General features: G+C 41.3%; 1 protein-coding gene across 1 annotated transcript in view; it reads left to right on the plus strand.

The window, feature by feature from the left end:
* Positions 1-675: 675 nt before the first annotated feature.
* The window catches only part of commd2 (COMM domain containing 2), a 31,531-nt gene continuing 5,000 nt past the window's right edge, over positions 676-27,206 (plus strand). Inside the window, exons 1-5 of the mRNA XM_071900148.2 lie at positions 676-806; positions 10,570-10,647; positions 16,552-16,634; positions 16,957-17,031; positions 17,891-17,989. Coding sequence (XP_071756249.1) covers positions 740-806; positions 10,570-10,647; positions 16,552-16,634; positions 16,957-17,031; positions 17,891-17,989 — 402 coding nt within the window. The 5' untranslated portion in view covers positions 676-739. The remainder of the gene's footprint in view (positions 807-10,569; positions 10,648-16,551; positions 16,635-16,956; positions 17,032-17,890; positions 17,990-27,206) is intronic.

Here is a 27,206-nt window from a genome sequence, read left to right on the forward strand (position 1 = left end):
ATTGGTGTTTATGTCCATGTTTATTGCATGCACACCCGTTTAACCTTGTATACACATAAACGGATATGCGGACTTGTAGCGCAGTGGCTACTTCCCAGTACCAAACATAAGGGTCTCGTTCCCACGCATTACTAAGTTGTGGCCACGACTTAGTAACGCGTGACACAAGCGAACACAAGCGACTGGAGGACACAGCCAACACACTTACAATGACAATAGGTTTTTTAATATCTATACATTTTCTTATTCCTCTCCCACTGTAGATTCAATTTCACCCCCATTTCAATGGGGCACAATTTGTAGTTTTCCCAGCCACACTAGTTGAATGTGGAAATAGTGGATTTCTCCCTTCTCTATCAGTATGAATGAATACGGTACATGTTGTAAGTGGCCCCACACTTACAATGACAATAGGTTTTTTAATATCTATACATTTTCTTATTCCTCTCCCCCTGTAGATTCAATTTCACCCCCATTTCAATGGGGCACAATTTGTAGTTTTCCCAGCCACACTAATTAAATGTGGAAATAGTGCCTTTTTTCGTCTTTTTGTGTGAATTAATGTAGTTTATGGAAATAGTGCCTTTTTCCTGTCGATAAATATTGGGACTTTTATTTTGAAGGCTGCGAAAAGAATTCTACCGGAAGTAAGTTTCCTTATTTCCTTATTGTTTCCTTATTGTGGCTAGGTAGAGGAGCCTGTGTTCGCGAACACAGGCGTTATTAACTGTCATCCAGGATGTTGTTGGTTTTGTCTGAAGAACACAAAGAACATCTGGCTTTTCTGCCGAAGGTTGATTCTGCAGGTAAACGGCTTATTATCACATCACCATTAACATCAGTACGTCTTAGACTAACGTTATTCACTATTACCAGCGTAGTGTTCGTTTCATTTCTTAGCTTCTAAGTAGTCAATGGAGAATAGACTGATGGCTACCTAACGTACCAAAGAGACTTGTAGAACATAAATGAAGACCATTAACGAACCAGTAGGGTCTTGTAAATTCGCCGTTCAGATGTTCCATCAAGCAGCACTTTATTAAAAAAAAACCAACAACTTAACTTTTAGAATTGGTTCACACTGTTCCCCTCTGCTCTTCACGGTGTTTTGGTGGACGATTGTGGGAACAAGCGAAGCCATTCGAAAAGTTGTAATTTTAGTTGTAATTAAAGTTGTAACGTGTTAGGTCCTTCTGCCGATAAACAAGGCCACATTAAATTACCGGTTATGGGAATGGAGTCTGGCGTGTACCTGCAGACAACATGGCAAACCGCCATTAGACGCCTCCACGGTTGACAGGAAATCACGTGACCTAAACAGCGGAAGTGGTTCATGGACTAGTGACGTCACCCATAGGTTTCTGAAGGGCCGTTTTGAAGCCAAAATTTGGGGTTTGGGTTTACGAGCGCCGTCATACCGCTGAGAGTATTCCTGGTAAACTTGCTGCTACTGCGAAATGCCTCAAGCAAGACCTCTTCTCATATGTGGAGATTGCTGCACTACAGTCTGTTGGCCCACCAACGTGGAGGACGACAAACGGTAAGTTTTATAACTGTACAATCAGTGACACTGTATCAATCAGCTAACTTCAACTGTTTACAATATTACTGTAAAGCTGATCCAAATTCAAATTCAAAACAACTTTATTAATCCCACTAGGGGCAATTAGTTACGAGCAGCTTGTTGTACGCAGAAAAACACAGTAACATCCAACAACATATAAACAAACAATACACCAAGGAGCTAAAATGTGGAATAAAATCTATAAATAATGTTGATAAATAAACTTGGTAAACACAACAAAAAAAAACAAAAAAAACAAAAAAAAACAACCTACTGACCATTTAAAAGTCGGATTGCAGAGGGGATAAACGATTTTGAATGACGGTTAGTTTTACAAGCAGGTAAAACATAACGACGCCCTGATGGCAACAGAGAAAATTCACTTGCAAGAACATGTCCAGAAGAAGCCAAAATACTTGCTACTTTCCGGAGGATTTGTTGGTTGCAGAAAGAATTCAGGTCTCTTTGTTTCACTCCGATGATCTTAGAACAGATTTTAACAATGCTGTTCCAAAGTCTGTGTTATGATCAGCTGTAAAGCATCATTACATCAGTTCTGTTTGATACATTTATTGGGCTTAATGTGACATCTAGTGGACAATGCTGGACATACCTCATACATCATACCTGTTAAAGGAATCACATCAGGTGTTCTGTTACATCTTTTGACATCTTTTTTTGCAGGTTGAAAATCCGCTGCGATACTGCGTGATGAACCCACATGTACCTGCCCTACGATTCTACTTTGATGAAAGCTGTGACCTAAAACCAACCATCTGGCTATCCAGAGAGATGCTCACTAACCTCTTACAGCACTTGAGAGATCAATATGACGATGGATGGGGTCTTGAGATCGAGACCCTTGTGTTTCTGTTTTGGTTAGCTACTGCTACATCTTACAGAGTTGTAAGCAGGGCATTTGACGTCCCCCGCTGTCATTCAAAGGGTAGCACACAAAATATAAAACATTGAAGGCAGGATTATTCACCTCCCTTCTATCGAAAACCTGGGAAACCTAGGATTCGCCCAGCTTGCTGGGTCACCTGTTAAAATAGCTGTTGGGGCAATAGATGGTTGCCAGGTCAGAATTAAAACTCCAACAATAGATGCAAGCTGCTACTTAAACAGGAAATTGTTTAATTCCATTCAACTTCAAGCTTTATGTGACCACAAGGGGAGGTTTATTGACATTTATGTGGGCTGGCCTGGGTCAGGTCATGATGCACAAATTCTCAAAAACAGTCCACTTTACACAGAACGTGCCTACCCTCCTCAGGGATTATGCATTCTAGGAGACGGTGGTTACCCATGTATACTGCGACCCATTACTATAATGACACCATATACGGAACCTGTGAGGATCCTGTGTGAGCCCGGTTCAACCATAGACACGCCTAGGCAAAACATGTAATAGAAAGAGCTTTCGGAATGAGGAAAACTAGATGACATACAATCTTTTTAAAGGCCTTTGAGGTGAAGCCATCATTTGCCCATATGGTGATTACCTGCTGTGCCATCCTGCATAACCTGTGCGTTACAAATGGGGACATACTTGAGCCTGACCAGGTGGCTTTGGGGCCAGATGACAATGATGATGCACCCGAATATGAGATGGAGGACGTACAGGGAGGAGATCTTCTCAGGTGTTGCCTCGCGGCTGCTGTCTCTGCCCCAGTTGCACCTGCTGCAGTCTTGGCAGTCCATGACTATTTATGAAAGCTTAGCAGTCCATTAGAGCAACTGACTGCACAGACCATTACAGAAACAACTAAAGGAGTTACAGAATCAAATACAGAATGAAATCAACAACTAAAGGAGTTACAGAATCAAATACATAATGAAATCAACAACTAAAGGAGTTACAGAATCAAATACAGAATCAAATCAACAACTAAAGGAGTTACAGAATCAAATACATAATCAAATCAACAACTAAAAGAGTTACAGAATCAAATCAACACTTGTCCAATAGCTTCTAATTAAAAAGAAAATAACAAAAACAGCCCAAATTGGCGTTTGCTTTTATTTAATCAAATTGTGTAACAATAGGGATTGACATAACCGTTCTCAGTGTTTACATAAAATATAGTATTGTTATAATTAAAAACCATCAACCTGTGTAACAAAAACACAGCTTGAAACATAAGCAGAAAGAAACCAAAAAATTTTTTTTTTCTATCAGCTTTTCAAAGATGCTAAAAAATTATGCATCCCTCTCTGCCTCTCTCCTTACCCTCTCAACAGCCCTCTCTGATTCCCTCTCCAGAAATTCCAGAACCGCATCCAGAACCTCCTGCGTTTGGCTGGCCCTGGGTCTCCATCCCGCCTAGCACCTGGCTCTGGTTCTGGCTCTTGCTCTGGCTCTGGGGTGTTGGAAGTGGCTCCCGCTTTTGTGGCCCAGAGACTGGCCCCTACATATTTTGGCCTAATTGAAGGCTTGTCCCCAATCGCAGCGTCCATAAGCGGGAACCACTTCCAAGATGCCACTGTGTCTTCTCCCTCTTCTGTTCCCACTCCTGTAGGTGGCTTTACAAGGTCCTACCACCAGCAATCTAGTATTAATAGTGATAACAAAAACTGCTCCAGTAGCCCTAATTGACCTTTTAAAATCTGAGTCACAGAAACATCAATATAATAAGCTATAAAGCCCCGGAGCAACAGATAACAGAATCACTGATTTTGGGGTAATATCATGGCCCTACGTTACAGTTTGTCACTCCCTGAGTGTAGCTACAGAGTGGTTAGAGATGACGCTTGTGCGCAGTGTGTAAAGCTCAAACACTACTTTTTGTTTCGTTTTGAATGATAGGTTTAAGCATGCTGATTAGAAATTGGTTTACTATAGCATACTGCATTGCATAATGAATTAAATTTGTTTGATGAGTGTCTCATTATTTACTAAAATTCCTAATTACCAGTATCTCATACAAACCTTGTACGTTGTCTTTAAGTTTTCCCATTTTCAGGCTGCCGTTGCTGCGTCTGCAATTTCCCTTCAATCTCATGTCTTTGAGTATAACTCTAGAGAACATGACAAAACATGAGCGGCTTGTTTCAGTTCCTGGCTGAGTATTACGCTACAAAATCAGAATCTGACTATGGCCATAAACCTTTAACTTTAAACGTTATTTTAATGGCTTATCATATTGTGTACTCAGTATGTCAGCTGCTGAATGATGACTGTGATCAGATAGTTACTCTACTCTTTTTCATAACGTCATAGCACAACCAAGCTGACACTTTTAAAGTTTGTGGCCGCAGAAATGTTACAAGTTGTTCAACATGGTCAAACTTACTCCCATCCACGCTGCATTGCATTCCTCTTGCCGCTGAAAAGGTGGTCTTTCTCCTTTCTTGGCTTGATCAGCTTTTCGATGTCTTCATCTGTCCCTAAGACAGCAAGCATATGCGATTCTTAACGTTAGCTAGTAGAAGTTTGGTAATGCATAGTAAGACCTAAGTATGTGCCTTATCTGAACAGATACACTGGGACTGAGACAAAACATACTGAGCTGGGGCTATCTCCACCCACGTAAATTATGATTTATAAAAGCCAGTCATTACAGCCTCACGATACAGATTAACACCAACATTACGTTGACAGCCAGTAGTTGGGCAGCTAGTAACAAACACAGCTAGCTAATGTTAGCATTAGATGCTAATGTAGGCCTACCTCGGTGGATGAATAATCGCAGAAAGAAAATTGTTGTTACCATACAAAATCATGGTTAATCACAACAGAAATTGCAGAGCAGTTTGAAAGGACACGGAAAATGTACTCACACTTATACAGGAGGTTTGTAGAAACACTGCTGGACACCATCACACGTAGTTAATAACTTCCGGAACAACAGTTGGTTTAGATGCAGTGTTACGTCAACATGAAATGCATTATAGTCTATTTTGCCCAAACTAGTGACCAGGGACGTTCACTAGAAATCGCATTGTATTGTGGGAAAAAAATAGTACCCTTAAATGTTGGCAAGAATTGTCACTATGCAATCGGACACTAAGGAAAAATGGCTGACGCACGCAATAGTGGAGTAGTTAGTGTTTAGGGATCCAAATTGGTCACAGCCTCAGAGTTTTTTTTTCTCATGAAGGCCGGCATTCAGCGCATGCGCATAATCCGCATTTAGTTACTTTGAAGTTTGCAATTTAGCACACGGATCTTACAATACAAAGTAGGCTATTCGTTAAAACATGTTTAAAAAGTCTGTTGCCTCCTTTAAAGGCATTCAGTGTTTTAAATGTAATTTATTTATTATTAACAATTTAGTAAACAATGTGGATAATATACTAGGCTATGTAGAGCGGCGGCCTCCATCCTGGAAGACCCTGCAAGCTACTTATGAAAGACAGTGGTTCTTATAGCCCATATCTCAAGAACTAAGCCCCATCGGTGACCCTGTTGAGGGAACTGGTGAATGCTAGTGTTAAACTCACCCCCCGACCCCTTCCCCACCCTATCCTAGCCAGCCTACAGGCTCTACCACCCCCAAATCCTCGCTCACCAATTCTCCCCCCCGTTTCCACAACTGGTCCACAACACTAAACACGAAATACCCTCACAATAATAGTTAGACATGAATTAACCAAGCAATGTGCAGCCCATCACCACACCAGCTCTGTATATATAGTTTTGTTCTTATCTCTTAAGTCCCGTCTGTCTTGTTATGTGTCCTGCTGTACCTCCCTCTATATGTATTTATGCATATATAAGGAATGATGTATTGCTGTACTGATGTTGTTTTGTTTTGTACATTACTGTACTGTCTTTCTGTATTATTTGCAAAAGCAAAATAAAAAAATGAAATTAAAAAAATGCTGGACACGCCAAGCACACACCAGCATTGCTGATATCAACACCGCAGAAGCAAACAACTGATGGCCTTGGGGTCCCTACTGCAATATAGCTGGTACTCATGAAATTTCCCATATCAAGCTGGGACCCAATACACATATCACTAGATCACAACCACCACCAAGAGCTTTTACGTCAGTGCCTGTAACTTTCTCCATTCCTGTTTTGACTAGCATAGAATAAGCAAGACTTATCAGATTTGTTGAGTGTGAAACAACTTGACAATTGGAGACAACCTGCCTCAGGGCCTATCACTAATAATCTAAAACTAGCCCAGAAAATAATAAAGCTTGGTTTGCTTAATGTTAGGTCTCTGGCTAACAAGTCTCTTATGATCAATAAATTAATACTTATAAACTTGATTTTATGTTTTTAACTGAAACCTGGTTAGACATAAATGCAGAATGGCTGTTCTTATTGAATCTGCACCCCCAAATTAAATTTTTTTAGATGTTTTTAGAGCTGACAGGAGAGGCGGAGACCTTGCAGCACCATTCTCTGATGTGTTTCAGTGCAAACAGGTATCATTTGGGGATTTTACATCTTTTGAATATCTTGCTTTTACTTTGAAATATACTCTTCAAATTTTTTTTCTGATTATGCATAGACCACCTAAATGGTCTAACAATTTCTTTGACGATTTTGTTGAACTACTGTCCAAAATCTCCACAGACTTTGATTGTCTAGCTATATCGGGTGACTTTAACACTGATAATCCAAATGATGATGAGGCTTTTGGACTGTCGCAGCATGGACCCACCCACAATACACTTGATTATCACTAGGGGTCTCAATATCGCTAAAATTTCTGCTATTTATGTTGCCATATATCAGAGGTTCCCAAACTGGGGGGCGTGCCCCCTAGGGGGGGAACAGAGGAACTACAGGGGGGGTGCGACATAATACCCCCCCCACATTGCGTTCACATTGCGGAACGGTTTCCGCTCAAAATGCCATTATTTCCTAAGGAAGGGAGCGGATTTTTCTGCCGTGGATGGTTGCGCAAAGAGTTGAAAATAGTCGGTTGTAGAATGCGGTTGTCACTCCTTAATAACCCAACTGTGTGTGAACCTAACAGGATTAAGCACTCCAATGAGGAGTGACAACCGTATTTAGCTGCAGTGTGTACGTAGCCCATGATTTCTATAAAGAGGTGCTTCAAAACAACAGAATTGAGAAATGCCAGACAATCCTTTTTTGCCAAGATCATTAGTGAAAATACATCATAGTACTGAGACAACCCTTATTAAAGTTGTGAATGATCTTCGTATAAACACAGACTCAGGCAAGCTTTCTATCCTTGTACTTCTGGATCTTAGAGCTGCATTTGACACTGTTGATCACACAATATGATTAGATAGACTAGAAAATTGGGTTGGACTCTCTGGCCCGGTCTTCTTAGTTATTGGTTAAAGACCTACCTGCAAGGGAGGAACTACTTTGTGTCTATCGGTGACTTTGTCTCTGAAAGGGTCAGTATGACGTGGAGTTCCACAGAGCTCAATCCTCGGCCCTCTTTTATTAAACCTTTACACGCTTCCACTAGGACATATCATACGGAAAAATAGCATTCATTACCACAATTATGCAGATGACACCCAGATCTATATATCTCTTTCTCCAAGTGACTTTGGTCCTGTAGATTGTCTGATTCAGTGTATAGAAATTAATGACTGGATGTGCCAAAACTTTCTTCAGCTAAATAAGAACAAAACCTAAGTAATTCTCTTTGATACTATGGAAAAGGGGCAGAAAATTAGGGCCCACCTTGACTACTTGTCTCTCGAGTAAGGATCAAGCTAGGAATCTTGCCGTTATTGTGGATGCCGATCTCAATTTTAACAAACATATCAATACCATTACAAGATCAGCTTTTTATCATTCTAAAAATATAGCCAAAATAAGGGGTCTTATGTCAAAACCTGACTTCATTACCAGTAGGTTAGACTACTACACTGGTCTTTTCTCCGGTCTCCCCAAAAAAACTCTGGGGCGGTTACAGCTCATTCAGAATGCTACTGTCAGAGTTCTGACTAAGACTAAGAAAACAGAACACATTACACCAGTTCTTAGATCACTGCATTGCTTCCAGTGTGCCATAGAATTGATTTTAATATTCTGCTGCTTGTCTATAAAGCACTAAATGGCTTAGCTCCAAAATACATTTCTGATTGTCTCTTAGTTGTTCCCAAGGTATATACTAAATCAGGTGAAGCTGCTTTTAGTAATTATGCTCCCAATTACTGGAATAAAATTCCAGAAGCACTGGGATGTGCTCCCACTGTCAGCTCTTTTAAAAGTCGGCTCAAAACTTCTCTGTGGCCTTCTGTGGCCTTATTTATTTATTTAATTCATGTTTTACCTATTTTATCTTTTTTTCTTTCTTTTTAATGTCATTTTAAAGGACCGATATTCTACACTTTCCAGTGTTTTATTGTATGTCTTGAGGACCATTAAAAGCTGTTTGTGTGGTGTCATGTACCAAAAACACAATTTTTACACCATCTCTCTGAGCCTTACCAAGAACAGGCGGCTTTTGTTGCTCTGTCTTTAAGGCTCATTAATATTCTGTTCTGATTGGCTAACCCTTTCAAGAGTGAAATGTGAGACACCACAGCGCCGGCACCACAGCGCCACCACAGATAGGGAAAACTCTGCGGTACATAAACAATGGCAACCGCTCAACTGCTTTGAAAAAAAAACGTTGTTAGCCTATTATTTCTTACAAAAATGATAATGAGCATGCCTTTGTGACGCCACAAAGTTACAGAAGTCCAAACGGCTTGTTTACAGGCTTGGTTTTCTAATATGGTTTGTGTGGATTTAGTTGCCGACCGTCCGTTTTGATACTTTCACAATGTTTAGATGGCACATCCAACTCCTTTTTATAATCAAAGAGGCAAGGGAAATCCCGTTTTCCAGTCCTCCTAAGTTGGCTTAGGAGGGTTTTTATGTAATTTTTGCTGTTTTATGTAAAGCACATTGAATTTGCCTTGTGTATGAAATGTGCTATATAAATAAAGTTTGCCTTGCCTTGCCTTCATCGATTCCGCCATTACAAGAAGATTTTTCAGGAATGGGAGGGGGTGAGGGCCGCTTTTAAACAGTGAGGGAGGTTCCAGACTAATTTAAAAAAAACTGTAAAGCTTGTGAATGTGCCAGGATGAGCTGGACCAGAATTTGACAACATGCTTTAGAAAAGAGGTGAAAATAGCAACATAGCTAGCCCACGTGTGTGGTTGTTGGTTTACATCATTATGTCTCAATGGAATCTCCATATAGCACATGTTAGTTTCAGGATTGGTTATAAGGTCTGATATCACTTATTGCCGGTTTAAATGCCTGTGTTTTCAGAATTCTAAAAAACAAGGACTGTAAATAAATTGTTTGCAAATTTCTCCCAGCTACATATCCCCAACTCAACGCCAGTACAGCGGGCTACAAGGTGTTGATAGACAGGTGTCAAAGTCTCTCTCTTTCTCCTCCTCCTTTTTTCCACTGAAGTGCATTTGGCGATGTGCCTGTAATATTTTACATAACCAAGTAGGCTAATGGTTATGCTTCCGTTTCCCTCTGTATATATTGTTGTATTTTAAAAATAAATCCATAAACAAGCAAATCCACATTCCTATGTAGGCTACATTAGGTTATTTGCTGTGAATGCAGACGACAGCTGTAACACTGATGCAGTCTGTTGGCGTCTTTGCTTGGCGGGTGAAGCCTATAGTCTAGACAATAGCTGAGAATGATCCCACCTCTCCGTGGTCACCCAAACATTCCTATGATATTTTTCTGTCTTATTTTAACTTTTATTTAGAGAGCTAACTAGGCCATAAAAACTGAAATGGCTAATCCTTAAGTAAAAGAAATAATCACTTTTATGAATAGTTTGCTATGCAGCTCTATGTGAGAGCACTGTTGTTGCTGCATTCTGGAGAAGGTTTTAAGTATTCAGTGACTTGTGTTTATCATATATAGCCAACATATTTCAATATTTGATAGGAAAACTAGGCATAATCACCAATATCAACGATGTATTTTAATTTCTGCTTCTGTATTTTGAGGCTTTGTGCTTGATTCACGCTTTTGAATGTGTGGCTAAACGCAACTAAGCGTGTTCTGTCCATTCTTGTTTCCTCAGTGGTGGCTGAGTTTGGTCGCATTGCGGTGGAGTTCCTGAGGAGAGGAACCAGCCCCAAGATCTATGAGGGAGCTGCCAGTAAGAATCCACACCAACCATTCAATACACACTGCCTACCAAACAGTATGCCAGATAAATACACTGTCTACAGTTGGCACAGAAATGATAGTGTACGCACTTTGTAATGACATTTTTAAATTGTTGTTTACATTCTAGCAAGCCAATTACATTGTTAGAAAGATTTGTGACTCAGAAATAAACAGAATTCTACACAGTCATACTTTACTTACTTCATTTAACTTTTATTTATTACACTGTATCGTGATTGTATCAATTGTATTTGTGTCTATCAAACAGCATGCCACATATACAGCATGCCAGTACCTATCATGTAGTATGCCAGATATGCACACTCTCTGCCATATAATATGCAATTTGTAATAATACATATACAGTACCACCTACTAATTAGTATGCAAGAAGATCAGCCATATACACATACAGCCAACTGGATAGTACACAGTAGGAAAACACTTATACCTTGTACCTTGTAAATAGTGCACTATAGGAACACAGTGGATAGCACAATAAAAATAATACAATCTACACACCCATTCAAATTTCATAGTCTACTTCCCTGAGGCCTAAATTGAAAACCTGTTAAAACTTTATTCACTTTCATTCGGACACAGTCACCAGCAGCTACTCATTTCTGACAATATATCAAATGGAAAAGCTAAAACACCTTGGTTGTGTAAGTGTGCATACCCTTCCATTCCTGCAGTACTTTGTAGAAGCACCTTTTGCTTTGATAACTGCAGTTAAGTCTGTTTAGATAAGTGTCTATTAACTTAGCAAGTTCACTAAAATTGCACAGGGACCTGCCATATACACTCCTCTTTTGGACAGTCCACAGATTTTCTATAGGATTGAGGTCTGGACTCTGACTGGGCCATTCCAGGATACTAATCCTCCTTTTTTCAGCCATTCCATGGCTGATTTGGCTATGCGCTTCAGATCGTTGTCATGTTTAAAGATTAAATGCTTTTTTGCAGAGAGGAGCAGATTTTTTCCCCAAAATATCTTAGGATGTGGAACTATTCATTTTCCCCTCTATCCTGATCAGAGCTCCTGTCCAGCCCCATAGCAGCAATGGTTCTACTCTGAGATCCTCCCACCCTGTCATGAAGGGTGAGCCCTGCAACCCTTCGGAGAAACCTCATTTCTGCCGCTTGTATCTGCGACCTCATTCTTTTGGTCACTATCCAAAGCTTGTGACCATAGGTGATGGTTGAGATGAAGACTTTGCCTGATAACTCAGCTCCTTCTTCAACACTATGGTCCAATACAGTGCTTGCATTAGTGCAGCCAATGCAACCATCCGCCGGTCAATCTCATAGTCCCTTTTTATCCTCACTCATGAATAAGACTCCAAGATACTGGAACACCTCCAATTGGGGCAGTGCTTGTAGAATGCTCTTTCCACCTTCCGATGATATCCCCAGTCGAGATTAGCATTACCCCATCCCTGTTGAGGACAGCCTGGGCAGTGTCCCGCCTTCCCTTCCTGAGTTGTCGAATGGTGTGCCAGAACCTCTTTGAGGCCACCTGGAAGTCCTTTTCCATGGCCTCTCAGAACTCTTTCCATGCCTGTTTTTTTGCTTCTGCAACCACTGCAGCTACGGCCCTCTCGGCCTGCTGGTACCTCTCCACTGAATCAGGTGTCGCCCACACCAACCAGACATGGAAGGCCTCCTTTTTCAGCTTGGCAGCTTCCCTCAGCACTGGTGTTCACCAACGGGTTCTTGGGTTGCCACCAGGACAGACACCAACTGCCCTCAGACCACAACTCCTAGCAGCTGCTTCCACAATGGAGGTTTTGAACAGGGTCCATTTGGAATTCATATCCCCAACCTCTCCCGGGACACAGGAAAAGCAATTTTGGTGGTGGGAGTTGAAATACAACCAGGCAGGATCCTCAGCTAAACGTTCCCGGTCACGACTCTTCTCATCCCTGGCACCACAATGGTGGAACGAGCTCCCCCCTTCCGTCAGAATGGCCGAATCATTGCCCATCTTTCGGCGGAGACTAAAGACACATCTCTTCAGGTTACACCTGGACCCCTCTTGAACTAACCTATCTTCTTCTCCTTCTTAAAAAATAACAAACAAAAAAACAAACAAATTCAACGAATGCTACTTATTCCTATTAAAAGGCTTAGCTGATGAAGACTGTGATGTACAGTTGGTTTCACTACTGTTGGCAAAATGCACTTATAAGTCGTTTTGGACAAAAGCGTCTGCTAAATGACATAATGTAATGTAATGTTCCCAACGCATCCGCACTACCTCTTTGGGCTTCATAGGTCAGTTTAGCAGCTGACCCCGCCATCTGATCCAACTCACCACCAGGTAGTGATCGGTTGACAGCTTGTACCTCTCTTCACCCAAGTGCCTCAGGTACAATGAAATTACTCCAAAGTCTATCATCGACCTCTGGCCAAGGACACTTTGGTACCATGTACATTTATGAGCCATCCTATGTTATGGCCAGTCCATGACTTGCACAGAAGTCCAACAACAAAGCACCACTTGGGTTCAGATCAGGCATGCCGTTCCTGCAAATCACACCCCTCCGGGCGTCCCCATTGTTGCCCACATGAGCGTTGAAGTCCCCTAGTAGAACTATGAGTCTGAAGACGGGGCCTTTCCCAATACCCCACCCACACCCTCCAAGAAGGTCGGGTACTCTGAGCTATTGTTAGGCACGTATGTGCAAACAACAATCAAAGTCCTCCCCACTGCAACTCGAACCTCTCATTCACTGTGGTAAGCTCCAACTGTGTGGCAACCTGCTGGGGGCTTGTGAGTATCCCCACACCCGCCCGGTGCCTCTCTCCTTGGGCAACTCCAGAGTAAGAGAGGGACCATCCCTGCTCAAGGAGCTTGGATCCAGAACCAGTGCTGTGCATTTAGGTGAGCTCAAATGTCTATTTGGTATCTCCCAACCTCCTCCACAAGCTCTGGTTCCTTCCAGCCAGGAGTGGGCCTCTGTGTCCCTAATCCGGGCTTGGTTCTCTATTTTGCCAGAATAAATGGCTATTATTTGCATGCAATGTCCAGACTTTACCATACAGTCCTGCAGTTGTTTTAAGATTGCTGTTGGACTCTTTGTAGCTTCCTGATGAGCTTCCTGGATGGTCATCCATCTTGGAGGAGTGGTCTGATCTATGCTGCTGCCATATTTCCATTACTTCATTATGGTCTTCACTGTGTTCCAGGCCTGATTTAAGGTCTTTGAAATCTTTATTCAACAATAAGATCTGGAAGATCGTGGGCTCGTTTTGCAGACACGGATTAAGGACTTTTTCGATGGATATCTCCATTGAATTTTGTCTTTAGTCTAGGACTAGGCTTAATTCCTGTCCGCAAAACCAGCCTCTTGTGTTAGCTCCTTGATGTCCATGCTTGTGTCTGCACACACACACTGTACAACACAGAAACCTTCTGTGAAGGTTGAAGTTTTAATCAATCTAATTAGAAACACTTCAGCACATTTGCTTTGTGCTTTGGAATGTAATTAGTTAGATCTTAACACAGTTACAAGTTACAAATATAGCCGCATGCGGCAATGAACGGGGTCCAAGCACAATGTGCTAAATTGTACAAAGATGAAACCTTAGCTGGCAGAGAATAGTGACCTCATGTGACCAAGTGTCTCAAGACTTGGCAAGTTACCTATCCTTGGACACAATGGCGTTCATTTTATGGGAATATAACATTTGTACATTTGTAGTTTTGCATCTGCAAACATAGGGAGTAAATGCAGGTTCTACACAGACAGGGGTAGGGCAGAGATTCCAACCCAGAACCTTGTCATTGTGAGAGGACAGTGCTGATAACGGGATTTGAACTCAGTCTTGTGCACTGTAGACCTGTGCCTTCAACACTAGGCCACTGGTGTTGGTATTGCACAGTGGGGAAATAAGACAAAGGGACACCAATGTTGAAAATCAACTGAATAAGACTAAGCCTGTGTGTTTTGGTCAGTTAAAGTTAGAATATTGCTATAGCGTCAACAATAGGTACAATACCACCAAATTTAGCGTGCTACCTCAGAATTGACCCGTGCACATATGTACCAAATTTGTTTAAGGTAGGCCAACACCTTCCTGACTTATTGCAATTTTTGTATATTATCCTCGCCTACATATTTTGAAAGTCAATTGGACCAAAACAGTATGGAATATCAAAAATCTTTTGACAACTTTTATGCAGGACAGTCCAGATATGCTGTAGATTGGACAAAATTTGTAGGAGGAGAAGCGAAAAATGTGTTTTGGACAAAATTCAAAATGGCGGAAGACCTTGTGGGCTGTAATGGGAGTGCATATCTATCTATATGGAATCCAGGAATCCAGCAGTCAAGGAATTTTGTTTCTATGATCGACCGTCTCTGAGCTATAGCGCCCCCTATAGGCGAAATTACACCATTTTTTGCATATTGGCTCAGAGTTGATACCTGCTCAACCAAATGTCATTTGGTTGAGAGAGCACAATGTTTTCCTGAGTTATGGCAATTTTTGTGAAATAGTCCCCACCCGCAACAGTTAACCAAATTTGGAGGCCAATTATATCAAAACGGTATGGAATATCAAAAACTTTTGACAACTTTTATGCAGGACAGTCCAGATATGCTGTCTGCCAAATTTGGTGAAGATTGGACAAAATTTGTAGGAGGAGAAGCGAAAAAACAGTTTTGGACAAAATTCAAGTTGACGGAAAATCTACTCAGACTGAAATGGGCATGGCGGAATGACCTAAGGAATCCGGGGAAAGTGGAATTTTGATTCTTGCACTTACTTTTCAGAAGTTATAGGCCAAAACATAAAGTTGCTTGCATAGATTTTGTTGCCAGAGTGGCAGCTGAGATATTGGACCTATCTGCCAAGTCTGGTTGCTGTAGCTCTTACAGGTTTCTGAGATCCAGATACTTTTAGGGCAGAAGAAGCAGAATAATAATAATCAGACCAAAAACAATAGGATTCCAGCACTTCGTGCTTGGACCCCTAATTAAAAGGCAAATAAGATGTTTTAGTTTTCCATTTTAAATACATTGTCAGACGTGGAGCCTTTTGCTTTTACTGTACTTTGGATTTTTGGTTTCTATATCCAAATGAAGTTGAAATTTCTATTTGATGATGCTTGACTTTAGTTCCAGAAAGTGCTGCTTTGTTTTCTTGAATGAAAAAAATGTACATTTAAAGAATAACTCCACACTAAAACACTTTTGAGTTGTAAACTGGTATTTAGTGCTATATAGTTATGAAATACAACAATGACGTTCATATTGTCCAAATTTGAGCACAAATGTGCTGTTGCCATATTCTCCAAACCTGGCTCGGTTTGCCCTCCAGTGGTTAAATCAGCAGCAAGTCTTCAGTTGAAGATGCAGCCATGTTCAAGAACAATTATCCTAGATATGTCATTTAGTAAAAAAAAATGTAACTACCCCAGCCCATCAGTGCATGCACATGCTCACGAACACTCTGCCCCATTCATCTTCTCACCAACCTGGCCCAACCCCAGACACCCCTCCTCTCCCCTGGTCTTCACGCCCACTGTTTTGCATTTTTAGCCCCGCGACAGCAGGGGCTCTATGGATGGCATTGTCGGTCGGTCGGTCGGTGGCTCGCTCTGTTCACCAATTTATGGGTCACGTGGCCCACAGGGAGTTAGACTGCAGACTCTCAAATGGGACACCCGAGTTTGATTCCTGGCAGAGACGCCTCCACAAAATTCAACGTCGCGGGGCTGTTAGACTCTTAGTCTTGTTTTAAATTACGCAGTAGGCGGACAGAAGCTCACACTGGGTGCAAAATTACTCTTTAAAAAATACACATAGCCTACTACCTAGTAAATATGTGGTGGGAATACACAACAACTACCAGCAAATTTAAGTGAATGCAATGCTGTATGCAGGGAAGCTGAGTTTTCCTGTGGAGATGGTGCAGCATGGAGTCGAAGGCCTGATGTTCCTAATGACAGAGAGCTCCAAACTCATGGTAATCAAACGCACTCTAACCCTAGGTCTCTCTCCTTTTCTCTCTCTCTCTCTACTCAATGCTTTGTGCCAGTGCTTTGCATACAGAGATATGCGGGATGTTTCACTATATGCTAACTATCATATTGTTAAAATCTAATTTCTCTTGTTTCATTGTTTGTGAAAGACATAGGTAACAGATAAAATATTATTGATACTGATTAGATTGGAGAACTAGGCAATGTGATGATTACAAAGTCACTATTAAAATATTGCAGATGTCAGCTGTTCCCAGTGTCACGGTGTATGTGTCTGTGTGTGTGCGCGCGCGTGTATGTGTGTAGGTCTCAGAAGTAGATTTCCAGGACTCTGTGTTGGTTTTGGGTTTCAGCGAAGAGCTCAACGAGGTCCTCTTACAGGTGACTTTTAAGCTGTTTTCTGTGAGGGGAATGTTTGAGCACATTACAAATATTTTTTACATGTAGTCAGATGTTAAATACATTAACATTAATGATGTAACGCTGCCAGTCACTTCATTTGGGAGGTGACCATTAGTTGGTAGCTGTGGTGAGAAAGAGAACAGAGCTGTATGAGAACTGAATGATGCGAACTTCTCCAAACTAAACTACTGATATTGTAGCTGAAATGCAAAATAAATACACTTGTTAATCTGATACTGTTTTTTGTAGTCACCATGATTAATTTCTCTTAATGGAATATGAATGCAAGAAAATAAGATCTAGATTGATAAAAGCTCTGTTATTGGATGTTTCATTAGTTTTGCAGTAAAATGCCAGTAAATAAAATAAAATAAATAAACCTCTATTGGTGACCAAGGAATTGCAGCATCGACAGGTCTCTGGCACAGTTGGGAGTCTTGAAACTCTAATGGTAGTGGGGGTGATGGGGTTTGTTCCAAAACCAAGAGTATGGGATGGAAAGTGAGTTTTTAGAGACAGAAATCGTCGCAGCTGACCAAATGATCGTTGAGTCATTCGTATTGATCAACAACCTTATCAACCTCCCGCAGAAATATTATGTTCATTTTGTGATATAGGACAATAGAAGTCTTATTGCATCTTTACAATCATTTTCTAACAAGATGTGACAGTAATTAAAACAACTGCTGTTTGTAGTATAAACATTATCATGCATGGAAAATAAACCCTTGACTGAACAGGTGACTAAACAAAAAAATTATTTTACCAATTTGTAGCTCATTTCACCTTACTGAGCCAATGTCCATTCCAACTGAGTCTGTCAGGGTTGTTGTTGCAGCTCTACCTGCAGCACCGCAGCCAGATCCGTAGCATCCTGAGCCTGCTGCCCCCCCGCCCACCTGCCTACCACAACTTGGAATGGAGACTGGACGTGCAGGTGTGTGTACTGGAATTTAAATTCTAGAACCTTCAGAACTATGGTGCCACTGCTATGGGATAAAATGGACTTTTACAATATTCTAGACATGCTTCTAAGTTTTCTGATATGTTTTTTGTGTTTAATCATCCACTGTTCATTTTGTAGTTTTAAATTTACCCATCCATAAGGCATTGTCTCATCTGCAGGGCATGAAATTAAGCTTGCCTGCTCGTCCCAGGCAAGTGATTTTAGAGGCATGTGGAAAAGGGAGCACTAGCCCAGTTGGCGAGTGAGATTGGAGGTGATGGCATCATACACAGGCAGGCAGCTATTTAACGCACTGACAGAAATAGCTAACTAACGTAACCAACACCACCAGCAGCACTACGAATGAACCTCATCCAAAAATCAAATGTATTACCACCGCCACCACTTCTGGAAAAGAAACTGTCCTCCAAAAATTACAAAGAAAAAAAGACTAAGGATATTTGTGGAGAGCCTGAAGATCGGTATAGGGACTGGCTATGCACAGGTAAACTCAATATATGTTGTTCAGCCTGCCGATATAATTGTTAAAACCTGCAGATACCTGCAGACTGTCACAGTTCTTAAAGAGATATGCCACCTACAAAGACAATATACTAGTACAGGGGTACTCAAACTTTTTTATTAAAGGTCCACTTATGAATTTTACACAAGTTGAATGGTCCGGAACAATGCCAGTAAAACGCACAGACATAAATCAATGTCCAAAACTTGTCTATAACCTAACTTAAACATAACATATTCAATAGTAAAGTATGATGGCTTTAATCAGTGGGAGATTGCCTGTAACCAATGCCTTGAACCAGGTTCAAGGCATTGGACAAAAGGTGTGATTGCCAGGCGGAGGCACTGACCCAAGTGTTCATTGGTCAGACTGCTGCGGTAGGAGTTTTTCGCAATGGTCTTCGTGGAAAATCCAGACTCGCATCAATATGGGGAATAGCAATAATGTTCGCAGGTCCCGGGCCTCTGACTGACAGTGACAATTCGTTGTCATAGCAATGACATTACGCTTCGTAGGGCTGCACGATATATCGTTTCAGCATCGTCATCGCGATGTGCGCATGCGCAATAGTCACATCGCAGGACGTGCGATGTCAAGTAAGGCAAATGAACTCAAACACGTCATGCTACAACTTTTTTGCTGCTTGATACAAAAGGAAAACTCGCACGGTTCTCATTTTCCATGACTAATCTACAAGAGAAGTCTGTCTGATATAACATAATTTACTCTGATTTAAGGGTTTGTTATAAGAGTAGCGTATGTTACCTTTCCAGCTTTCGCGGCTCCGAACCGTGGTTGGGAAGCCTCTGGTGTTGTGCTAGCCTATTTTAGCTTAGCCTGGCTCGTAGCTGGTAACAAGCTTTTTACTAAGAGTCTGGCCCAACGCTGCAGTGGAGAACTGGCACTTTATTTTGGTACAGCAGCGAACATAATGCACGGCCTCTCGGTGACGTTCTAAGCTCTTTTCCCGCTAACTATGCTAACTTTACTCACTTAGCATCCTGCAACTCACTCTGGCTGCGGCTAAAAACACACTCACTTCCTACTACGTCACCCGCGCAGGTTACCCACAAGGCCACCTTCTTAAAGGGGCAAGGCTTGATAGAGCTATTCTAGTCATTTGGTGAAAATTCCTGTATTTTTTCATATCGCAATATATATCGCAGAAAAAAAAATATTGCAATGTCAGTTTTTTCCAATATCGTGCAGCCCTAACGCTTTGTGTGATTAGACCAGAGTGAACGCATCCACAGAAAGTGATGATGGGTGCGCGGCACACACAAACACACATACAAGCGACTCTGTGAAAGTAAAAATCAAGGATGGTTAATGCATAGCTCTGCAATGCATGTCACACATGCGCTCGCGCACACAAGTAGATATATGCACGTTCAATCAAACAACGCGTCAGACACAAGATCTTAACTATCTTAACTAACGTTACATTAATTTATGTCTAATGTGACACAATGTCTGGTCCGGATTGATTTGTAGTTCGGTCCGGAGTTTTGCGAAGCCCTGTACTAGTATGTCATTATTTTTAAAATATTTTTTTGTGGCCATTTCTGCTTTATTTGATAGTCATTGTAGAGAGAGACAGAAAAGACAGGGCAGAGAGAGGGGATGAAATGCAGCAATTCAAACCCATGCCGCTGTAATTAGGACTTACCCTTAATGGTATGCGTTCTACTGGTTGAACCACCGGGGTGCCCTATATTAGTATTTTCTCTTCACTGCACCTGTTAGCTAATTTTCCGCCGTGATTGGTACCCACGCCACATGCTAACAGTTAGCTTATCTATGTCATCTTCATTTATTCACAATGTCTCCCAGCTAAGACTTTGACAGATTATCACATTAAATACACTCAAGGGACGTTTAAAATATCTTCCTTGTATCTCTGTGGTACATATGAGATTTACATGTAGTTTCTCAAAGATGTTGAAATTAAAAATTAAAAACGACCATACCTGTAAAAATTTCATCACATGATTCTGATTACTTTTTTTTTTTTTGAGTTTTGAAAATGTTTCTTTCAATTTTATTCTAAATTTGTCTTCAATGCTGACAAAGCCCAGACCATGTTTTTTTTCAATATTGGACATAATGGGGTCTAAAGGTCAAATTTGACGCACCAAATTCACACCAAACGCGAAACGATTTTGCATTTAAATTATATAGGTTAATAAAAAAAATTGTGCCCCAAAAAAATGGAATCAACATCAAGCAACCACAACCTGGTTATGTTTTTGATTAGTAAAAAGAGGGGAAAAAAGATATTTTTGGAGGAGGAGGTGGGTGTATGGAGAGTTCCACTGCTTGGTACAGGAACTGAAGCTGTACCACGGCCTCTTTCGGACATATTTCCGCCACACCTGAAGAAGAGGAGGAACAATTTCAGTGAGCCGATTAACCCAGAGCAGAGGCTAGCCGTGTGTCTCAGGTAAAATAATATCAGAAGTCATTACTGAAATAAGTCCAGTTTGTTTGAACACAGTGCCAGCTGTGCGGCTTTGGTGCGAGCTGACCGCATTTGGCAAGCTGAGCACTTTCTCTGTTCGTTCAAAATTTGTCAGGAGTGGGATAATGGAGCTTAATATAGCGTTTTATAACTGAAGAGTGAATCACTTGGTCTAATTTCATAATCGAGACATTATTGATTTCCATCTGATCAAGTTTGTTAGGTCCTATTGCTACCAATACGCACAGACAAATATAACCAGCCTATGTAGCCGCCTATGTAGTCGTCACTTCACTACGGTATTGTTGCCTACTTTTTATTTTGTCTTTATTTCAACTAGGCTACATCCTTGTAAAGGAGGAAAAGCCTTTCGCATTGGCCAGAGAGATAAATAGCCTTTAGGCTCAGATTCATAGATGCTGGATGGACGGACGGAGATATAGACTAGGTTATTCATACATAGGAAACAGATAGGCCTTGGTGTGTGAGGTGTACATGTTTGATGTTTTAGTAAATGATTACACTTTAAAACCATTGGGACTATAATAGAAATACATATCTTTCTTGAACATGAGGGAAACCCACATGCCGTACCCAACTGAGGAGATGTGGAGGAACACTGCTGGGTGCACTGGATGTAAATCATCATCATCATGCGGGCACCCAACTCGGGGTTACAGTATTACAATTACAAGGGCACTTTCTCCATTGTCTTGCTTGCCCTGGTGGATGCCGACTACAGGTTCCTGGCAGTTGATGTTGGAGGTTTTGACAGCAACAGTGATGGAGGCATCTTTGCCATCTCCCGTTTTAGCAGAGCCCTCCAGACAGATTTTTAAGCACTGGCGATTCGTTTACAACCATTGCAGCTAGTTTTCGCCTTGATGTCTCAAACTTGGCACAGATAGTGAGGGAAACCTGCAATGTCATCTGGGAGAACATGAGGGAAACCCACATGCCGTACTGTCACAACCTGGCTCGTATGGCCATGACAAAGCGGGAGACACACCGTTTTCCAAAGTTAAACAAAGTAATTTATTTTATCAAACTGAAACCAATTAAACTCATACAAAAGCATATCGAGTGTGGAGGTCAGTGGAGTCAGTAGTGTAGGGTGTGCATGAGTGCAGGTAGTGTGTGAGTGTTGAGAGGTGCATATAAACAAAGTAAAAGAAAGAACTAAAGAGAAAACTGAACCGGCCACAGCCAACCGGAAGCCTGCAGGGAAAAAGAGGGAGAGAGGGACAGAGAGAGAGAGAAACGTTAACCCAGATATAGACTGGAGACACCGGGCCCAGGTGTTCCCAGTTGACACTGATGATCCCCTGCCCCTCCCACCAGGTATCTGAAACACAGGTAGTTAAGACAGATGGCAGGAAAGGGCAGGGGTCGTCACAGTACCCAACTGAGGAGATGTGGAGGAACACTGCTGGAAGGTTTGAAGAGTGGTGGAACTTCCCACGCTGCATAGGTGCACTGGATGGAAATCATCATCATCATGCAGGCACCTCCCAACTCGGGCTTACAATATTACAATTACAAGGATACCTTCTCCATTGTCTTGCTTGCCCTGGTGGATGCCGACTACAGGTTCCTGGCAGTTGATGTTGGAGGTTTTGACAGCAACAGTGATGGAGGCATCTTTGCCATGTCCCGTTTTGGCAGAGCCCTCCAGGCAGGTGACCTTCATGTCCCACCACCATCTCTGTTGGTGGTGGGACATGAACTCTACTCCTCTAGCATGTCACTACTCTTCCTCTTGGCCTTTGTTGGGCTTGGAACCACACCAGCACAATCTCCCTCACTCTCAGCTTCATCACACAGCTCCCCTTCTGGCCCTGCCTCAATCTCCAGCTCTTCCTCACCCTGGCCGTCTAGATTGCTGTGGGTGCTATTCAAATGCACCTACTTAGTTAGCAAGTATGATGTGCCTTTTTAATTGTAAGCAAAATGTCAGTGGAGAATTGTATATATAGATGATTAAACTGAGTCATTTAAACAGCTGTAAATAAAGGCTGGATTCTATGCCATAAACTAATCGCTGACAATTACCCTGAAGAAGTAGTAGTACAGGGGCAATACTTTAACATTAAAAAATATTTAATCACTTAAATTCTTAATTTATATTGCATTGTAACAGCACTTTAACGTACAATCTGCCGGGCATCCCTAACTTGATTGCTCTTGAGTACAAGCCCTGATGAATTTTCTCTCCACAATAGGCTGAAAGATGTCAGCATGGTTTTAACCAAAAGGAAAATGGCTACAATACAAATAAGAATGAAAGACTAGAATTGAGGTGATTCTTTTTGAGGTGAGTCTTTTTACTGCTGGACTCCCAATCTAGCCATCTCTTCTTTTAGACAATTGATAGATATAAGGTAAGTTAAGAAGGCTAATACAAAATATACCTCCTGAATGAAGTGGACTGGTCTAAGAAAGACATCGCATCCATATATTTCCACTTCTTCTGCTTGCCACCTGCCTGGCCACTCTTTACCTCCCCCTCCCCCCTCTTCTTTCTCACATTATGTGTCCCCCAAATTCTTCCACAACTTGTTCACCTCTTCAACTATAAGATAGCTGTGCTATAGCTGTTAAACCCACAACACCACCTGATAAGCAAGCACCGCCTGATATAGCAACATAGTTGCTGTTGAAAAGGGTAATGTTCAGCTACAGGCCAACTACAAAACACAGTTTTGTGGAGTAACACATTTATGTCTGATTGACTGGCGTTACAGATGTATTTGGATGATAAACGTCCGCAAGGGAACAAACTAATTGCGCAGAGAATGATAGACGTATTCAATTGCCAACCTACACATCCCTAAAACACTGTGGTAAACAGGGCTTGACATTAACTTTTTTGCTCACCAGCCACTGTAGCTAGTGGTTTTCCAAAGTTACTAGCCACTCAGCATTTTCACTAGCCACAATTTTGTTGTTGGGAAATTACGTTTTATTTGGTTAAAGTTGACTATGGTGTGTGGACATCATACTCAGTGTTTCCCACACATAGACTTTACTTGGGCGGGCCGCCCAGGTATATTAACGGCCACCAAAGTATATTTGGCGACCCAATTTAGCATTTTTTATTTTTATTTTTTTATCCGTCTGAGAGAACGACGCCATCCGCGATCGATTAACTAGTGGACAATCTCCCCTCGCTCTAAGTTACCCCTCCCGTACCTGTTCGTTCTACCAGGGTCTACCACGGTTTCCCACACATAGAAAACTTTGTGGCGGCCCGCCACAATATCAGCACTGACCGCCACAATATATATTTTTTCCATTATTTAATTGTAGAACTGCGTAACGCATTGATTCGCTCAGCCCCTAATTGCTCTGCGCACTCTCTCTCTCGCTCTCTTTCTCTGTATCTCGCTCGCTCTCTCTCTCTGTCGCTCACTCTCTCTCTGTATCTCTCTTTCTCTCTCTCTTTCGCTCACACTCTCTCTCTCTCTCTCTCTCGCTGTATCTCTCTCGCTCTCTCTCTCTGTATCTCGCTCGCTCACTCTCTCTGTCGCTTGCTCACTCGCTCACCGGATCCGTCTGTTCGCCTCCCATTACACACGTGGGCATGAGGGATATTTTGCCACCTGCCAAAGTGGCTAGTAAGAGTGACTGTGTTACACGCCACTGCCGAATTCTACCCGGGTGGGCGGGTGCTAATGTCAAGCCCTGGTGGTAAACATTACTTAAAACAAGTAGTTAACATTATAGTGGTTATAGCTGGGTAGTTGGCTTTCCCTGTTGACGCTGCAAGACTTTGTCCCAAACCCTCCTGCAAGTCTGCATGCAACTAATTCAATGCATAGTTTGCCAGACAATAGGCCTCTCTTACAGCTTGCCACACACTGGACAATGTAATGCCCTTAAAGCAATTTATTGTAACAAAAATATTTAACAGCAGTAAGCCCACAAATAGGCTATAGCCAACATGTGATAGACAAATGTTCTAAAACAAAATGGCGCCGAGCATAAAACCGTGAAACACTTTGATTGCATGCTCTTGTAGCAGATGTCTTGGTTTGCTGTCAATATTTTAAAATGTGAGAACTACAGAAAACATTTCCTAGCTGAATTTAAATTTGTACTCCCTGCTTGCATCATGCCCGCATAATGTCCACAGGTTCACACATGCCTGCCTGCGCCTGCCCGCACCAGTCCACTGCCATTAAAAGAACGCCCATGCAGACCTCTACAGTGAGCTTCAAAGGAGGGTGTCATCTTTCTGACACAAATAGAGTATTTGACTGCAAAACAAAAGCAGAGAGAGGGAGGGAAGGCAAGTTAGACCCTAAAATAGTGACTTTTTCCACACATTTGATCAGAATTAATTTACTTCTGGCTGCGCAATGAGTGAACCACTTACAGTATTGGAGATGGACTGCAACACAACAGTTCAAAGAAGGCTTCACCCACTGAGAATATTGATGTGATGTAGAGTAGGAGGAAAAGCTAGGCGGACCAGTTGACGTCATTCTTCTTCTGACAGCAATATGGAATTTGACTGTAAGACAAAAGCAGAGAGAGGGGGTATTGATTATGGTGTGGCCCTAGGCAATGTGCTGGAACCTGTGCTCTGTATGTGCTTTCGCTGGGTACCATAATCCAGCAACACGGCCACAAGTAAAAAACCTTGGTGTAATTTTGGATTCTGATCTCAATTTTAATACTCAATTTAATTATTGTTATTATTATTATTATTAAAAATGTTAAGGCACTTAATGGCTTAGCACCTTCCTACATTGCAGACTTATTATTTTATATCCCCTCACGAGCACTTTGGTCCTCTGAAGCTGGTCTTTTAAATGTTCCCAAGGTCGCCACAAAGAGTTTTGGGGATGCTGCTTTTACCCACTACACCCCAAATTTGTGGAACACCTTACCTTTATGTGTTAGAACTGCAGGCTCAGTGGACATTTTTAATTGACAAATGAAAACATCTTTTTAATCTATCTAACTAGCAGCAGTCTGTTTGCCATTCTTAACTATTTTCTATCTTTGCTATCTTTATAATTTTAACTCCTATTTGTATCTTCCCTTTCTTCTTAAGTTGTTTTTTGGTGCTTTATCACTAGTTGTACTCCTTGTTTTGTTATCCCTTTTTAAAACTATTTTATTTATTTTAGCTGCAATTTGCATTATCTCTTTTTATTTTATTTTTGTTATTTATTGCTAAATTGTGAAGCTGCATTTTATATATGAAAGGTGCTATACAAATAAAGTTTATTATTAGTATTATATTCACAGTGCAACGTTTGAATGCTTAAAAATAAAAAACAAAAGGCTTTCCAGAGAAGTATAGTAGTTATTGAAATATTCACAATGATCAGCGAAGACACATGGGCAGATTGTGGTAATCTGGGGACCATGTGACAGACATTAGATTAGACACAAGTTAAACACAAAGACCAATTAAAAGTTAAATCAAATTACCAATGAGACCCTATGAATAAATCCATACTACGTCATAAGGAAATATTTTACTAAACTGGGGAAATATGGACAGGAATACAGGAGAAAATACTAAATGACGCTCAAAAGTAACTGAAATTACTTACTGGACATTCACCAACTCAGTGTGAGTCAGCTGCTGCCCCATGAGTACAGGGGCGTTTCCAGGATTTTTTCAAAAAATTCTATCAGAAAAAATGCAGCGTATTTCTAAGTAAGTATTTATAAACTGAATTGAAAAAATCCTGGAAACGCCCCTGTACTCAGTTATTTTTAAGTCAAATTTGATATAAGAAATGACTATGATTCTTGTATGTGCCTCTACCACCACATACATGTCATACAAGTTTCATCTTGAAAATATAAGAATCTTGTAAAATTTTACAACCAGTATATCTTATCATATGGCCTAAGGTTGTGAAAAGAAAAACACGCACATGAAAGGTGTACTCCTGCTCTGACTTTCACCTGTTGCTGCAGGTCCCTGGTTGCTGGTGTGGCCCTGACTGGCCCTCTCAGGCTGGCTCTGACCTGTGGTAGCAGGTCCCTGGTTGTTGGTGTGGCTCTGACTGGTTGGAGGTTGGCTCTGACCTGCACTATCTGTCTGATCTTTTGGATGAAGAAGTCTTTGATATCCTGTCCCCTTTGCATTATTTATTTTTTCACAAAATTCTCCCAAAAAAAAAAAAATACAAACCATTAAGTCAGTAGCCATTAATATTTACACACTGCTGGGGGATGATTTTATTCTTGTATTCTCT

This window comes from Centroberyx gerrardi, chromosome 9 (genome assembly GCF_048128805.1).
Source record: "Centroberyx gerrardi isolate f3 chromosome 9, fCenGer3.hap1.cur.20231027, whole genome shotgun sequence".
In the NCBI taxonomy this organism is placed as follows: Eukaryota; Metazoa; Chordata; class Actinopteri; order Beryciformes; family Berycidae; genus Centroberyx; species Centroberyx gerrardi.